Source organism: Anopheles bellator, chromosome 1 (genome assembly GCF_943735745.2).
Source record: "Anopheles bellator chromosome 1, idAnoBellAS_SP24_06.2, whole genome shotgun sequence".
Taxonomy (NCBI): domain Eukaryota; kingdom Metazoa; phylum Arthropoda; class Insecta; order Diptera; family Culicidae; genus Anopheles; species Anopheles bellator.
In genome coordinates, this window is record NC_071285.1 from 21,663,124 (window position 1) to 21,680,585 (window position 17,462).

A 17,462-nucleotide genomic window follows, 5' to 3' on the forward strand; every position below is an offset into this window, starting at 1 on the left:
AGGGCCTGTCTGGGAAACATAAAGCAAACTTTATGCTTCATTGAAAGGCGGACAATTCAAAGGTGCGTTCCGACCAACGCTAACGCCGTTTTGTTAAAACTAACGTTTGTTTGATATAAATCTACATTTTGCGACCAACAGAACTCTTAAACTATTTTCAATTAGCCAAGTGTCAAATACAACAGAATGTAAATTTCTAATCAATTAACCAAAGTACAAAACAGCTGACCATTACCGAACTTCAAAAATGCAAAAGAGTCATAATATAGAAAATAAATTCATACAACTGTTTCTCAACAATTGCAAAATAATTATTACCTTATTCACACATTACACACATTATACAGTAAAAGTACAAAACAATAGTATCAAAATATATTATCAAAATCAAAATACTAACCAACTAAGGTTTAAATTAAACCCGAGCTTAATCGAAGTCAACCTGTGCGCACCTCGTCCTTCCCCCGTTTGATAGGGATTGTGATTTTCTGTTGTTTTCTGTGGCAACAAATTGGGCGCGGCCCTCTGACGATTGAGACATGATTTAGGCTGACGGTGAAACGCCGGTCGCGGGTGCACTTGACGCACATCTTCCCCGCCGTTCGCCGACCTCTCGGGAAAACTGTCTCCACTCCACTGCTGGTTGCTCTAAAGACGTTGGTCATAGTGGCGTCTGGTCTGGAAAACACCGTCAACCGTTTGGGAAACCGGAAAGTGGCAAACCGTGCCCTCTTGTACACACGGTAACAGTAGCTGCATAATGGGGTAGTGTTTCATCAACGCGAAAGGTGGGTGCCATTGTTTGCCCCAGGATCCGGTCGCAATGCTCGAAGTAACATTAAAGTGCTCTATCTCTCGCAACGGTAGTGTGGCAATGTTTTAATGTACCGGAGGAACAAGTTCCATTAGAACGACACAAACACATCCTGCGGGACAAACCAATGATGAAATGATCGTAATGATGATGATGTTGATGTTAAATGTTTGGTAACAAAGAAATGGATCTACCAACACAACACAAACGCACTCTGCAGAAGAAACCACTTTGCTTTCCGCACAGCTGATTTTTATCATCTTTTTTAATGATGTCTTGAACTCTATTTGATCTTGGTTACTGTACTAGTTCATTGTTTACTATTGATGTTACTGAACAATTAATTTTATTTGGGCTTTTTGTTCATTACGCAAGCATTTACCGTTGCTTGTTACGTCTTTCAACTTCCCTTCGATCATTATGGCTTTAAAGTTTACTACTACTTTCTGCATTGTGTAAGCATGATGTTTTGTGTCTCTGTCTGTTCATTTAAACACGCTTCTTTTCTGTGATTTTATGCCAAACTCGAAAGGTCACCTCAAACGCTACAGTCCCTTCTGAATCGTCCCTTTGGTTAGTTAAATGCAAACAAACCCCCATTGGAGGGACTTCGCTTGCTTATCAACTTGTAACTTTGTGTCTGCGCGCAAGAAATTAGTGCTTTCACTTTGAAACGTTTGAGCCCATTGGGAATCACCACCACCATTCCCCCTCGACCGGGTATATTATGTCATTGGGCTAAATATAAATGCTGACTCGTTCCTCACTGACCTCGGGCTGGCCATCATTTGCAGCTCTTGCATCACGTTCTTAACGATCAGGCCATAGCAAAACATGATAGTCGGCTTCCGAAGGTGCCTTTTGGTGGTATAAAAGTTATGTGCGATGCACATAAATCCGTGGTTCATAAATCCACATCGCGGCACCGACTTGAGAACGTGCCCGAGAGAGACAACAACCGGACCAAAAAAGCGCTGTTGATTCGTTGTGCTGGTTCTTAAAAGAAAGGATGCAACGTGTTCCGGAAATCTGTATAAAAAAAATGTAAATTCAAACCAAAAACGTTTCGAAACGAACGCAACATTATCTATCGATACGCACTCGACACGAACGACGTGTCGCTGTGTCCTCGAAAATCGAAATCGGGTAGGGAAGGTCCCCGATAAGATAAGGCTTATCGAAGCCACACGTCATACCTCACACACTGAACCTGATCGGGCTCGCCGATGGCGCAAAAGTGCATCATGCATCACCACCGGCGGTGGCCAGAACACCTGGCTTGTTGTGTCCGCCGAGTTTGACATGGTTTCGTTTCGCAGAACCATTAAAAAAAATACGCTACTCACCATGATTGATGATCTCGCCGGGGGATGCACAAGGAAGAAGCACGTTTGGGGCACGTTGGGAATTTATTTTCTTGCCGCTTCTTCTCACGTATCGCTCTCGGTGTGTCGTTATCTTTCCCATGGCCACCGCACTGTGCGGTTAGGGATTATTGTATGCCGCTGGAAACTGTAACACGTAACATAGAACCGTTAGAAAGTGAGCAATGCTTCCTTATCACTGCTGGCGTCGTTTGGCATTCTGCTCTGTGTATTTGTGTGGCGTGCACACTGAGGAACGCGCATAAATCATTATTAACCCGAAAACATGCCGTAGATCAGTTGTGGAACGCGAAGACAAGTGCATGATGTTATCGCGGCTCTATGTATTTTTGCTTTTTGCTTAATTGACTTCTATTTAGTCCTGAGTACGTAAGAGGTTTTTCTATACTTTTTCCAATAACTGTCTCGCTGTTTTGCTGTTGAAACTTTTTTGTTAAACGAAAAAAAAATTGAACATTGGATCCTCCTTACTCATCGTTTAGTCGTTATATAGACTTCTCACAGGCAAACTAGTACCTGATTTGAGTGTGTCAAATCAAAAAGAGTACGAACTACACAAAGTTGGGCTAGGTACGTTTGGTGTGCCGAATATGAAAATAAATCCTAACCTAGCGCTGATTTAAAAATATAATTTTATATTATATCGAATATTATGATCCAAAATCTTATTCACAGTGTTTTTAAAAGAATCTTATTGTACATATAGTTACTTTACTAGAAGTGACTAGTTCAAGTAAATCAAGTCAATTTAGTCAATTTGAAACACAATACAAAATCATCAATCAATCAACCAACAGATAGCATCTGTGAAGGTTACGTTAAAAAAAGGACAAAATATCCATTAAAGTTGTTGTTATATGAACGTGAGGCACATAGTTGTACTTTTAAACTCGTGTTAATGACTTGTAAATGGAATAAAATGTCAATTATGTTGGGAATTAATCTATGTTGATCGGTCACTGCCACGACGACGCCTTTTCCAACCTTTCTCTATCCGTTTCCGATTGTTATGCATTCCGTTCCGAGGACAACAATATTCGAGGACTGCAAATGGCCTCGCAAATTGAGGCCCTCGCAAATGCATACCTAACACGCATTACGGCCCGTAATCGCTGTCATTGTCTCGATTCATTATCACTAGAAGCCAGACAGCCAGACAGACAGACAGTGAGGCTCCTAGGCGGTCGTCGCCGGTTCATGAAAGCTGATTGATTTTCGCTGCTTCTCTGGAATGCATTGACGATGACTCCGCGTGCTGTCCCCGGGTGTGGCTCTCTCGACCGTTGGCGGAGGCTTTTCGATCCGACCAGGGGCAAAAGAGGAACGGGAAACATAAATACTCAATCCGGTGACCAACAAAGGCGCGTTCGCAAAATAAAGATCCTATCGGTGCTCCGTTATCGGGGTACGGCCGCGATGAGTTCGTGGTGAGCTTCACCCTGTGTTGGCTGCTCTGCAACGTTACATTCGCAGAAGGGATGGCCTCTTTATATGCGACGGCGTAGCGCCCTATCACATACACCGCATTCGCGCCATTCGATAATGGCTGTAATTAAATTCTTTTTTCTCATTTCCCTTGACCGTTTTATGTTTCTCTTTCATTTTCAGGGTTCTGCTTGGTGCTTCCGCTCCCGCTCCCGCTAGAGACCGGAAGCCGCCCCCGTTGACCGGGTGACCCGCTTAAAAAGAGAAAAGATAATAGAAGTCACGGCACTGCGTGGGACTTCGTAGGACTAGACGCGCGGACACTCCAACGCGATGCCTGGAGAGTCGGCGAAATCGGCGGAGGCCGCTGCGACGGCGGCGGCGCCGACGGCCACTACACCGAGCACACCGAAGAAGAAGCCAGTGACGGGCTCGAAGGCAGCCCTGGCCAAGGTGACACTGCTCGATGGTTCACTGCTCGAGGTCACGATAGAAGTAAGCAACCCTCTTAATTGCTGATGTCTCGCCGGGGCAAACTTTCAAAACTGGGTTTCCACGTTTTCTCGTAGCGCAAATGCCGTGGCCGCGACCTGCTGAACTCGGTGTGTGCCGGGCTGAACATTCTGGAGAAGGACTACTTCGGGCTGACGTACCACACAGCGGCCGACCCGCGCACGTGGCTCGATCTCGAACGGCCGGTCACCAAGTTCTTCCGCACCGATCCGTGGGAGCTGTCGTTCGAGGTTAAGTTCTACCCGCCGGAACCGGCCCAGCTGCAGGAGGACATTACGCGCTACCACCTCTGCCTGCAAGTGCGCAACGACATCCTCGAGGGCCGGTTGCCGTGCTCGTTCGTGACACACGCCCTGCTCGGCTCGTACCTGGTACAGTCCGAGCTGGGCGATTACGATCCGGCAGAGATGAAGGACCGAGCGTATCTGAAGGACTTCAAGATTGCCCCGAACCAGACGCCGGAACTGCTCGACAAGGTGATCGATCTGCACAAGACCCACAGGTAAGAGCGCTACGCAACGGTGTCCGTGAAAAGTGACGGTTAATCCCAAAAATCATCCCTTTGCAGGAGCCAAACACCGGCGGAAGCAGAGCTACACTATCTGGAGAACGCCAAAAAGCTCGCCATGTACGGTGTGGATCTGCACCCGGCGAAAGACTCGGAAGGGGTCGACATTATGCTCGGCGTGTGTGCCTCAGGTTTACTCGTCTACCGAGACAAGTGAGTGCCTTTGCCAAGTGCGGCCCGTTGCTTGTAATATACTAATTAGCACACCTCTTCCTTTCAAGACTTCGCATCAATCGGTTCGCCTGGCCGAAGATACTGAAAATCTCCTACAAACGTAACAACTTCTATATCAAGATACGCCCGGGCGAGTTCGAGCAGTACGAGTCGACGATCGGGTTCAAGCTGGAAAACCACCGGGCGGCCAAGAAGCTGTGGAAGGCGTGCGTCGAGCATCACACCTTCTTCCGGCTGATGACACCGGAACCGCAGCAAAAGTCGGGCCTGTTCCCGCGCCTCGGCTCCAAGTACCGCTACTCGGGTCGCACGCACTACGAAACACGCAAAACACCCGTTGAACGGCCGGCTCCGGACTTTAAGCGCAGCCTCACCGGAAAGCGCCTGTCGAGCCGCAGTATGGATGGTAAGGGCTTCCTGGCCTGAGGGAAAATGCCATTGGAACTTTTGATGATCACTCTCTCCCGCGCAAACAGCTCTCGGACAGCAGGAGAAGGAGCGTGCCGCGGCCAAGGATCCCAACAAGGATGGCGGCAACAAGCGTCACACCATGTCCCATCCGCCGGAACACATTCCCGATCTGGACTCACCGACGCGCGGTTCGCGCAGTCCAATCAAGAAGGACAAAAAGGAACGCGTAAGTGGAGCCAGTTCCGGTCGCTTAACCCGCTCATGTTCTTGTTGTTGTCGTTGTTTAGAGTTTATTCCCTGTTTGGGGACGATCGCACACTTAGCAAGCAGATCCTCCCTGTCTGCTCCCGTATCGCATCGATACCACACGTTTCCCGCCCGTTATCACGTTACTACCGGGTCGTTATATCGACCGCGCCTTTCCGTTAACCAAAAACACACTCGTAGACTATTGTGGCCTTCTGTTTTTGGATGTATTGTGCAAAATTTCCTAGTCGAATCTCACACTGTGTTTGTTGTTTGGATATGGTGTTATGGTTTCTCTTTCGAATCCTTCGTTCAGATCCCAATTGCCCAAAAGTTAACGGCCTCCGGTACATTTAATGCTGCACCTCTCTCTCTCTCATCCGGTGGTATCATTACTAACAGATTGTCTATTTTGTTTTCTTACCACGTTTTTCGATTCCCTTTTTGGGAAATCGTACATTAAAATGTTCGACCAATGAATAAATGGTATCGTGCGCCCCGCTCTATATGAGCAGCTGAAGCGCGAATCCAGCACGGGAACGGCGTCCGCCTCATCGCAGAGTTCTCTCGAGGGAGAGTACGAAACGACGTCGCCTAACGTTGTCCCAGCACAGGTTAATAACGATTAACAGAACCACCAACTGTTTTCTGTGGCATATTTACTTTGTTTGAGTGTTTATTATTTGTTTTAATTCTTTCCATTCGATCAGCAAAAAGTGTGCTTCGCGAAGAGCATTGCAATTTATTGATCGGTTGTCGGTAGAGTTGTGTTCCGTATACTTTCGATGTTTCCATTAGTTTGTGAAACGGTTTCAAAATTCGTTCTTTAGTTTTGGACAGCTGGATAGTATTTATGAACCATTTTTGTTCGTTTTTATTTACGCAATTCGTAGACCGAGCAATGTTTACGAAGATTCATCTTCTTTTATGGAAAGCATTTGCATGTGCTTCCTATTGCTGTGCAATTTCTCAAAAAAGTTTTCGCCGTTTTCAGGAATTAAAATATAGCACTTATTTTATTCTTCATCATCGTTTTTGGTTGGGTAAATTATTTTATTTATGTGCTGCCATTAGTTCATTATGGATTCGAAGCCATTCGAAAGACACAAATGTTATTCGATCAACCTTTTGGGAAAGAAGTTTTTCTGCAATGATTCGCCTTTTCAAAATACACGTTGTACAGTACATACGTAGTGCCTTCTGTTGCTACTTTCTGATTGAATTTGCACCTTTTCACAGTTTGTTTTACATTAATCGCTATTTTCTTCTTCTGCATGCATTTGTTTCGATCTTAGGGTTTATTGCTCCTCATAATACGCAAGTGGCAAAAAGTAATTTTGTTTTTTTACTACTTTTTCACTTCCGAAAATAATATCAGAAACCTGCCGGTGGAGTAGCCGTATTGCCGGTGGCAGGCAAAAAGGAAAAGCAACAGCCTGACCAGCAGACACATCAGAAAGATGAAACCCTCAACGGTGAGTGTGGGCTGGCCGGCTTCACACAATATGATCACAATAAAGACACGGATCCTCTTTTTTAGGCAACAACGGACAGGCCGACGCGCTAAACTCATCGGCAGAAGACTCAACATCACCATCCGGCAAGCGCAGGGTGAGTGAAACGATAGGTGTTTTCGTACCGTGTGTCATCAAATCGTGTTCGGTGTACTGCAGAACGATGCCAAATGCCCCAATAGAAACAACTTACGAAGGACGAAAGAACCATAAATTGTTCAGATTGTGGCGTGGCATTGTTATTTGTTTCTCAAGTACCTAGTGCTTAGTTGATAGTCTTTTTCTCCAAGTCCTCCGTAGCATCGTTTTTGATAATCGATTCTTAGAATTTCTCAATTTTACTCGAATCACTAAACTCTAGTAGTCAGTTTGAGATTTGTCACGTGTTCTCGTATCCCGTTCAAAGGCGATAATTTATGGTTTTTGTCTAGTAATTTTTGATTCGCTCTTCCCATACCATCCCCTTTAGGGGTTGCATTCAAAAACAACACTCTGTATCGTGTCGAATGATTTTTGATGATAATAGCCTACAATGCACTCGTTTATCGCCATCCAAACGGTTTCAATCATCTGCCGCGTAGTCCTCTTGCTGAATAGTGATTTTTTTTGGATAATTCAAAACATTCTTCGTTTAAAATGGTTCATTTTGAGTTCTCTTGCGATATCTCGCTTTCCTCTATGCGGGCGCCGTAATGATTTCCATAAAGAGTTTGATCTGTCGTTCGATTGATATGCGATTCGGTTCGTTGGTAGCGTTGATTGATTTTGATTTGTTCTCACTTTTCAACTTTTGTTTTCCTCTTTTTTTCTCCCTTCCTTACGAACACGAATTTCCTGTGACTTTGTGTCTGTTTGTGTGTTTGTTTATCAACATCGACCCTTGCGGTTTTTGTGTGTCCTGTGCTCGTCCCGGTAATGGTACCGTCTGCGTCAATCCGTGTGTGGGTGTCCGCCCTAACGGCTTGCAGGGATTCCTGTTCTCATCCGGTCGTAAGTCTCCGAAGGACAAAAAATCACCCGGCTCGGAATCGGCCACTAAAGTTCCGGCGACGGCCAACGGAGATGGTGGTAAGAAAGACAAGCAGACGGCAAAGGAAGCGCATCAACAGCAGCAACCACAAGCACCACCACCACCACCCCCAGTGTCCGCTGGCGAAAGCGGCAAGCAAAAGAAGCCGGAAAAGCCAGGTTTCACCAAACCGTACGAATACTCGGAGAGCGAACAGGACCCGGCGGCGGCGGCACATAAGAAGAACGTGAAGACCCGTGGCTTCCGTTACGACGAAGCCCCGGCTGGCGGTCGCCAACCGAGCGACGATCACGAAGCGCAGCTCAGCCCGAACTCGCAGATGCGCCGTGCGACCGGACTGGCGTTCAACTATGCCCCCGGTGAGGACGAGAAGGTCCGTGAGTCGGTCGAGAAGCGCAAGGCTCCAGGCTCACCGTTGTCGCGCGTGATGGAAGGCCAACAGCTCTCGCCAAAATCGGCCGCCCGCGGTTTGCCGGGTGAGGGTGATGCCGAGAAGGGCGTTCGCACCAGTGCCCGATCGTACTCGCCCAACAAAGGCCGTTCGACGGTCGATCCACTTGCCTCTGGGGCCGGCAAGTTCCGTCCATTGGCGGACGACGCCAGTAGTGCATTTATTCAGGGAGAGCAGGGTGGAGCAGCAGCCGCTGGCGTTGCTGGAGCCACCGCAGAACCCGCGAAAAAGAAGGTTAAAATTATGGTCATCATTTCGAAGTTTGATCCGAAGACGAAGCGCGTCGACACGGCCCAGGGCGTCGTGGAGCACTCTACCGGCGTGCTGGATACCAAGACGGGCCAGATCGAGAGCAAGTACGGGTTGATCGATCCGAAGGCTGGAACGGTGGTGAACTTTAATTCCCGCACAGGCCAAAACGAAACGCTTCAGGGACAGGTCGATCAGAAGACTGGCCAGCTGCACGTCGTAGGCGGCAATGTGGTGGATTCGGTCAGCGGTAAGGTAGACGAAAGCCTCGGCCAAGCCATCATCGTCGTACCGGATGACGATTCGGTCGTGGAGATCACGACCATCACATCGAAGGTAGATTCGGCCACGGGCAAGATCGATACCACCAACGGAGAGATCGAGAAGACCCGGGGCATTTTAAACCATCGCACTGGCATCCTGAGCACCAAGTATGGCGACATCAATCCGCGCACTCGTGAACTGCGAGCGATCGATCCGAAAACGGGCAAACCTTCACCCGCGGCTTCCGCCGTCCGGTCCGTAACGGTCGACGCGGCTAACGGCCAGATTACGATCGTTGGCGTGACTGATCCGAAGACGAACAAACTCGACAACAGCCAGGCGCACTTGCTGGCCATCGGTGAGCAGGTGGACCCGGTCGTGGAGGTTACGTCCGTGCTGGGCAAGATGGACAAGAAGGGTGTCATCGATCCGAAAACGATCACGATCGACCGCAGCACGGGCCAGCTGGACACGCGGGAGGGTAAGATCAACACCAAGTACGGTCAGCTCGATCTGGTGAAGCAAACGATCGCGTTCGTCGACCCGCGGACGGGACGCACGGAAACGAAAGAGATCAAGCTCGATCCAGTGACCGGGCAGGTGGTGCTGAAGCAGCAAACCAATCCAAAGACGGGCAAACCGGACAAGGACTACGGGCGCATCGTTTCGATCCGGATCGTGCACAGCCGGATCGATCCAGTCACCGGTAAGCACGTACCGGCGGCTCCTGTCGAGGATCGAGACGTTCGAGTGGATGCCAAAACGAACCAAGTCTGGACACCAGACGGTGGCAAGGATCCAAAGACGGGCGAAACAATCTACACCTCGAGTCAGGTCGACCCTCGGACGGGCTTCGTCATTACACTGTACGGTTACCTCAACCCGAAGACGAACGAAATCGAACGCCAGACGAAATTGGACACGAACACGACACGGATTGACCCAGGCACGGGTCAGATATATGCGGCCACTGGCCAGGTTGATGAAGCGACTGGTGAACCACTGTTTGCCGCGACACAGATCAACGAAGAGAACGGTGAAATTTACACGAAGGTCGGCAAGGTAGATCCCAAGTCCGGGCGGATGGTCATCATCAAGATCTTCATCCTCACCAAGAAGGATGAGCGGGGTCGCCCGGAAGAGGTAGACGTGGGCACGGTTGATCTGGAGCCGGAAACGGGCCGCATTCGTGACATCGCGCCGAAGACACTCTATCTGTACAAGATGCGTGATCCGATCACGGGCGAAACGTACAACGTGGACCCGAACGATCCGCGTATTGCGGGCGCACGGACAACCGTCACGCAAACGATGACTCTGAGCGGTGAGATCGATCCGGTAACCGGGCGCATCAAGTCCGAGTGGGGTCACATCGATCCGAACACCGGCGATATCGATCCGGCGACAGCGATCCGTGATCCGGTCACCGGCAAGATGATCTTAAACTATGCCGACATCGAACCGAGCCACTTTGGCAAGAACGTGACCGTGACGAAGGAAACGGTTCCGATCACGCGCGAACAGTTCTACGAAGGTATTAAACACATGGGCAAGAAGGCAACGCGCCGCGAGTCGGAAAGTTCCGACGATGACATGACCGCCCAGTACGGTAGCGAAAGCATCAAAGAGGTCCAGTCCGGTAGCTCAGCGGCTCCCGGAGCCAAAACCGGTGCCGGCGGCACACCGACCGTCGTGAAGACGACCACCAAGCAGGTGATCACCAAGAACGAAGACGGCGTCACGCACAATGTGGAAGAGGAGGTGCAGAACCTTGGCACCGGACAGATCGTGTACTCCACGCAGGAGCACAAGGTAGGAGGCGTGCGGGGAACTTTGCCACTCTGACAGCCACACAACGACACCACAAACCATAACAACTCTAATGCATTTTGGTTGATTGCTTTGGTTCTGTGTTTTTATTTACGTGGTTTGGTTATCTTCTGCTTTCCAGTTTAGTGCTGCTTTTCTATTTGTTTTCTTTCTATGTGTGCATTTTTCGATGGGCTTTTTGTTAATAACATTTGGTGCTGGTCTTTTCTCTACCTTTACTTTTCTGCTTCTTTCTTTGCTGCTTCTATCTGTATCGTATCGTATTCTTGCTTTCACTTCTTGATAGGTATAGACTGTTGCATGTTTGGTTTAGCCTTCTCAATGCGTTTGACTGTCCTGTAGGTTAGTAGTTGGTTGTTGTTCCCACAATGTTGATGCATGCGTTGGATTTCTCTCGGCTCGATTTCTTTCATGTGGTGTCTCACTGGTTTCAATTCACATAAACTTGTAGAGTTGATCGTCAGGCCTTGTCCTTTACGAAAACACTAAACTTCAATTTACTGCGTGTAGGTAAAATTAGTTCTAGAGATAAATGGCCTTACATTGTTCAATAAAGTAAGTCTCGTAGTGTTCTGCTTTGGTAGAGTATGATCATTACTACCAGTAAAGTATATACTAATCCAATTTAAATTTATAAAAAAATTACATCACTCAAAGTACACCTTTAGTTTGAAATGAAGTCTGATTTCTCCCAGGCTTTTCCTTAATTCAAACGAGAGTGGGTTTGCATTTAGATCCGTACAACTACTACAGTCCAAGACTGTAGTTTTAACTGTAAACAGGACGTAATACCCGTAATAGGCCTCTTGAATCCATTTTGTGGCGTTAGTCGTTAGTGATCTGTGCACACTCATTATTGGCACCACTCCCATTGGCTATATCTAACATTTAACATGAAACCCACCCGGTCGAGGTGAAAGCATTCTGTTGTTGAAAACTCATAAGGTACCAATCTGCGACAATAGAACATCCCACAATCCGCACATGCAGTTACCTGTTGTGTTACTGTTGTGGTTTATTGATTTATTTGTTCTTTTTTTCTGTTGCCTCACTCACACTGTTACTAAACACGCTTTAATTACGACCCGGCGTAATTCCGCAATCCACTGCCCGTCCGTCATCAATCCACTCCACGTTCCTTGGGTCCTCCTTCCCGGCAGGCGGATGCACCGACGACCGGAGCCGATGCAGGTAAATTTGTGACGGCCACGGCCGTCACCACGCGTACCGCGACCACGCACGAGGATCTCGGTACGAACGCCAAGACACAGCAGCTGGAAGAGAAAACGGTGGCCACCACCACCACGCAGCATGGCGAGCGCCAGGAGCAGCGGGTCATTACGCAGGAAGTAAAAACGACCGCCACCGTCACCAGCGGCGATCAGGTAAGGGAGACTTACGCGAGGATCGTCCCCTTCTTCGACTCTCCATGTTTATCCCCTTCTCGTCGCTTCATTACTTTCGGTTTATTTACGAATCCTTTTCTTTTGTTTTCTTCAACCTCGTCATCTGCATGACCCCCCTTTGTTCCTTGTGTTGCGTATCTTGCCGCTGTGCTTTGTGAATATCGCATGCCGCGTTGGTCCTCCTCCAACACACCAATCCATACGATCGTCGATCGAACACCGAACCACGGTATGTTTAGTACGCGCGCCGCAGCAGTGTCTCATCGACGAGCTCCGGTGACTCCGGAACGCCGATCGATGGCCCTTACGGTGACGACTCGCTGACGGAGGTGATCCACAACAAGTCCTACACGGTTTGTATGATAGTTTCTTGTTTGCTGCGCACGTTCGATTTTCTAAGTACACATGCTTCCACCACCGCCGATCATCGGCTCGATGTTGTTTGCCGCTAAAATGAGTGCTAACCAACGGTGCTTCTTTAACTCCGGGCGCTCAACAATGGTTTCTGATTGAGCGATCTTTTCCTCTTACCCCGTATGTAGGGAGCTAGTAACGTGGCCGGTGCCTCACAGATCCCGGAAGGGCCGAACGTAGAGCACCGTAAAGTGGTGCTGGATGATCTGACCGAAGGCACCGAAACTCACGGTGAGATCGTCTCCTCGCAGACGGTGTCCAGCAAAACGCGAACTGTTGAAACCATCACAGTGAGTAGCGCGCGATCACGCGATCCTCTGGGTGTGATTCACATTAAAGCCATTTGTTTATTCTATGTTTTTTTTAGTACAAAACGGAGCGGGACGGCGTAGTGGAGACACGCGTAGAACAGAAGATCACCATCCAGTCGGACGGCGATCCGATCGACCACGATAAGGCCCTTGCTGAGGCAATTCAGGTACGGGAGCCGTGCTTGGGGAATGAGCGAAAATTGGGCACAATTTGTACATTTTTTGCAGCTTCCCTTTATCCCTTTTTTAGGAGTTTTGATTTGGTTGTGAATTGGATAAAGTGTGTTTTCCAGTTCACGTTTTTTACTGCATTGTCTTTTGTATTTAATTTTATTATCCCTCCTTTCCCATGGCTGGTCCTCTAGTCATCTTTTTGATACGAATCTTCCTTTATGCCAGCGCAACACACAATCCACTCAGTGATGCGAAGTTTGTGCAGTGTTTTGTGAACCTTAATGGCAAACAACAACTACCACATAATGGTGTTTCGTCTGTCTACAATACAACAAACTGTCTCTCACACAGAACCTGAACGATTTACTCTACCGTTTTGCTTATTTACTTTCGTTTGTTATCGTTGCAATCGCCCGCTCTCTCTCCTTCTTTTTCTCTCTCTCTCTCTTTCTCTTTGACGTCCCGCAATCTTTGTCTGCCAGTGCAGGTCGCTTCACTTAAAATCAATATCAACCCTTTCGATCGCCGAGAGGCAGCCCGACGGTACCTGCTGCGCACTAGCCAGTCGCCCTTGGCAAAGCTACGTGGCGAGAAGGACGGCAAATGTTGATGATCATGATCTGTCTATGTGTGTGCGTGTGTGTGAGTGATGAAGGGTGAATGTGGGGGATGCCGGGTTGATCGCATTCCGCGCTCCATCCTTCCTTCAAACCACCACACCCGGGACTCCCGGACTGCGGCAGCACGCAGTTTGAGTTTGAGAATGGTTGAGTAAAAATATTGAGCTTAAGATTTTTGTTCTGTTGTTAAATGCGCTTGGTTGGCCTTCCTTCCAGTGGATCACATCGCGTGTCGATCCGCGGTACCGGCGGAATCAAATTTCATTCGATCAAAATCATCCCTAAATTGTTGTTGTATTACTCGCGGCGACATGATTGATCGGAGAAGATTTCAACAACATGGGACACGTGGAAATCTTTCTCTCTCTTTTTCTATTGTCCATCATTGCACACGTCAGGGCAATCAGGTCGAATTCGATGCCAGTAGCTCACTATTCTGTGATCATGTTTGCTTGAGCGCGTGCGTCATGTTCTCATTTGCATTTCGCATCCCGTTTGCACCCTTACTGACATTGCTCGGTAGCAGCACCATTATGTGTCGAGCGGTTGGCTGGATCCTTCGCTGGAATTCGTACGCTTCTCTTAACCCGCAGGAAGATACACTCTAATCGAATCATGTTCATCTTTCGCGGAAACAATAGTGTGTTTCCATTTGTTTGCTGGCTCTTAATCCGTTTCCGAGACCCGATTGGAATACCTGTTTTCAGTTACTAATTCTCTCTCTGTCTCCTACACGCTGCTTTTGATTGATTTGTTTGTAAAATGTGAAACATAGTACTGTGCTAAATCCTACTATATCACCCTTCCTTCGATTCTACAGGAAGCAACTGCCATGAATCCGGACATGACCGTGGAGAAGATCGAGATTCAGCAGCAGTCGCAATAGGCCAACAACAGTGTACACTCCCGGCACGGTCCAACAAGTCAAGTGCGCCGATGGCACTCTAGCTGCACTCCTAAACGGATAGAAGACCGAAAATGGGCGGAATGTAGTTGCTGCTGGAGTGCTGCGGTGCCATGAGGTGCACATGAACCGAAGATAACGGAAGGACAGTTTGTTGTTGCTTGCTGTTGAACTATTTCTCTCTCCCTTTTTTAAATGACATGTTTGCTTCATGTGGTTTGTGGTTCACGCTAGCTTAGCAAATCAAACTCGATCGATCGTAGAAACACCGCAACGGCGACCGGGATGAAAGAGAAACTATAAGTGCAAATCCTACAACTTGACCTCCAACGTGGCGCGAGACGGGTCAAAACATACGCGTGGCGAGTGGAAAGATGAAACAAAAGAAAAGAATATTCATATATTTATTTATTGCTTAAAGCGCGTGTGGCATGCAATGTGGGGCGAAGATCAAGTGGGGAACGATCTGCTTGCTGCTGCTGCAGTGAAGGAGCAGCAGTGCAGTGGAACGCAGGCAAACAATCAAATTCGCTTAAAGAAATCGCCAATGCTTAAAGAGAGAACAAAATGCTGAAAAATGATTCAAAAAAAGTGGAAGCGAAATATATACTAGATATACAAGCGCGTATAATGATGTTTAATTCGAGAATCTTTCATGTTAAGTCATATAATAATTGTCAGAACACAAACGAAGAATAATTGTGCATTTGCAGAAAACAGAAGAGAACAATCTGAAAACACTATTTACAGTTGTTATGGTACAGTATGTGTCTTTTGGTAAACTCATTACGCGACAGCAGAGAAAAAACGATGAAAAAGAAACACATGTCGAAATATGAGTAACATGCTTATCATTTATCATAGCTTCGAACTAAGCAAAGAGATGTTTATCCCCGACAATGAAAGTGAATGTGGACGGCGCGCTGCGCTGCAAAAAATGTGTTTGAGTATTTGTTTTTTTGTTGTTATAATTTTCTTACTTTCCTACTTTGCGAATAAATTCAACTATATTTTGTTCAAATTTGATAAGAAACGAATTAGTCATCAATTTCTAATCGGCTTCGTGTTAGCTCTATGAAACAATGGACCTGCAACACAGTACACAGGCTAGTATTTTGCGCTTAAAACTTCGAAGATCAAACACCATCAGTGTTCAACACACCAATAGCATGATCAAAAGGAATCGATAAGAACGTATCACCATTCACCATTCAGCGAGCACCAACAATCGTTGTTACCAAGAACGACCGAACGACGAAACCTCTAAAATTGAAACGCTTTGAGACAGAACAGTATCAGGATTATTAAAAATGATCCCCCAAAATTAGCGGATTAAAAAGTAGATGCAGCTTTACAAGAGAAGAATACACGATGATCAGTGGTTGCCTTATTTGTATTCCTGTTTTTCCCACGAACGTGACGAAAGTTAGCTAATCATGACCGAACCGAACGAGAACAGATCACAAACAGCCACTCTACCACGACATCATCTCAGCTACATCCAGAATTCATCCATCAGCCTGACCATTCACTTATTGTTTCGTATTTAAGGCTTCGTTTCGAATTTAACATTCCACATAGTTCTTTTCCGCGAGAGTGTGTTTCGTTTGAGGAACTATAGTTTTTTTCCCCATATCTATTTTCGTACTAAAAACCGTCGACCGATCTTCTGTCCGGGCTCTAAATTATAATTTGCGTTTAATTTATTTGCATCTCTCGTGCAAAAGCTTCTTGCTTTCTGATCTACTTTGCTCCTACTTTGCTTTATCGTAGTTTATTGACATTTGTCGTTTTTGCTGCTCTTTGCACTGCGCTAGGGCTTCGTTGAGAATTTTCGGGATAGTCCCTTTTAAACGAAGCATACCACGAAGCTACTCGGCCGGGAGCAGGTCGAATGACGCAATCATACAAACACAAGAGGTTTCAACGATTAGTAGTGGAGTTGAGGAACAGCGCAACGCTAAGTAGAATCGTTGTAGAAAAGTGCAGAAGAGATCGCGCGTAAGGTAATATATAATATATTTTTTGTTAATTTTAGTTTTAGTTAAATTACACAATTGTGAAATTCCTTCAGTTCTTTCTTTTTTAATCTAAATCTGAATACATTAAAACGATTGTTAAGCATCACCTCTTCATTTTCGTTCCTCGCTTTTTCCGTATTGTTTGTTTATAAATTCACGTACACAATCCGCTTCTCGGTGAAAGGCGCAGTATGCGTCGGAAGCGGATTGTAGTACACCTGGATTCACTAGCATCGCACACCCTTCCCGGACCGTGACATGCCAGTTTTAGCTTACGAGAACTGCCGACGAGAGTGGATTTCACTGATTACCTACATGGTATCAAACGAGAAATCAAAGCAAAAATGAAACCCATAACATAAACAACCAACCAAAGATCCTGGGAAAGCCATAACGTAGTACGTGAGTAAGAAATGGCCCGGATCAGAGCGTCTTTTTGTGCATTATCAGAAAACGTGGCGAAAAACTAAAGTGGCTGTGGTAGCAAGTGGATCTGCAGCTGCACTCTCTAGCGTATATTCCGGCTTCGTAGGTTTTGCTAGAATCAAAGATCTATTGGTCACGCCGGACCCCCAATCAACAGAAAAATAGGAGAAAAGTTTGACGACAACATTTAACTAAACTCGAGCCGCTCGAAACTTGCAGCGATATTTCGATCGCGTTTTGCATAATCGTACACATATTTTTCTCCCAGTTACTCCCTCGAATACCCAGATTAACATGTTTTTACAAATATTA

At 46.9% G+C, this 17,462-nt stretch overlaps 1 protein-coding gene across 1 annotated transcript; it reads left to right on the forward strand.

Annotated features, from left to right (window-relative positions):
- Positions 1 to 3,957: 3,957 nt before the first annotated feature.
- Positions 3,958 to 16,832, forward strand: LOC131205506 (protein 4.1 homolog). The gene is made up of 14 exons (XM_058197625.1): positions 3,958 to 4,119; positions 4,194 to 4,639; positions 4,706 to 4,858; positions 4,927 to 5,285; positions 5,356 to 5,516; positions 6,052 to 6,150; positions 6,915 to 7,011; positions 7,077 to 7,147; positions 8,019 to 10,856; positions 12,035 to 12,259; positions 12,520 to 12,633; positions 12,823 to 12,984; positions 13,062 to 13,172; positions 14,620 to 16,832. Exons 1-14 carry the CDS (start codon positions 3,958 to 3,960, stop codon positions 14,683 to 14,685), a joined length of 5,064 nt encoding a protein of 1,687 aa, XP_058053608.1. The 3' UTR covers positions 14,686 to 16,832.
- The last annotated feature ends 630 nt before the right edge of the window (positions 16,833 to 17,462 follow it).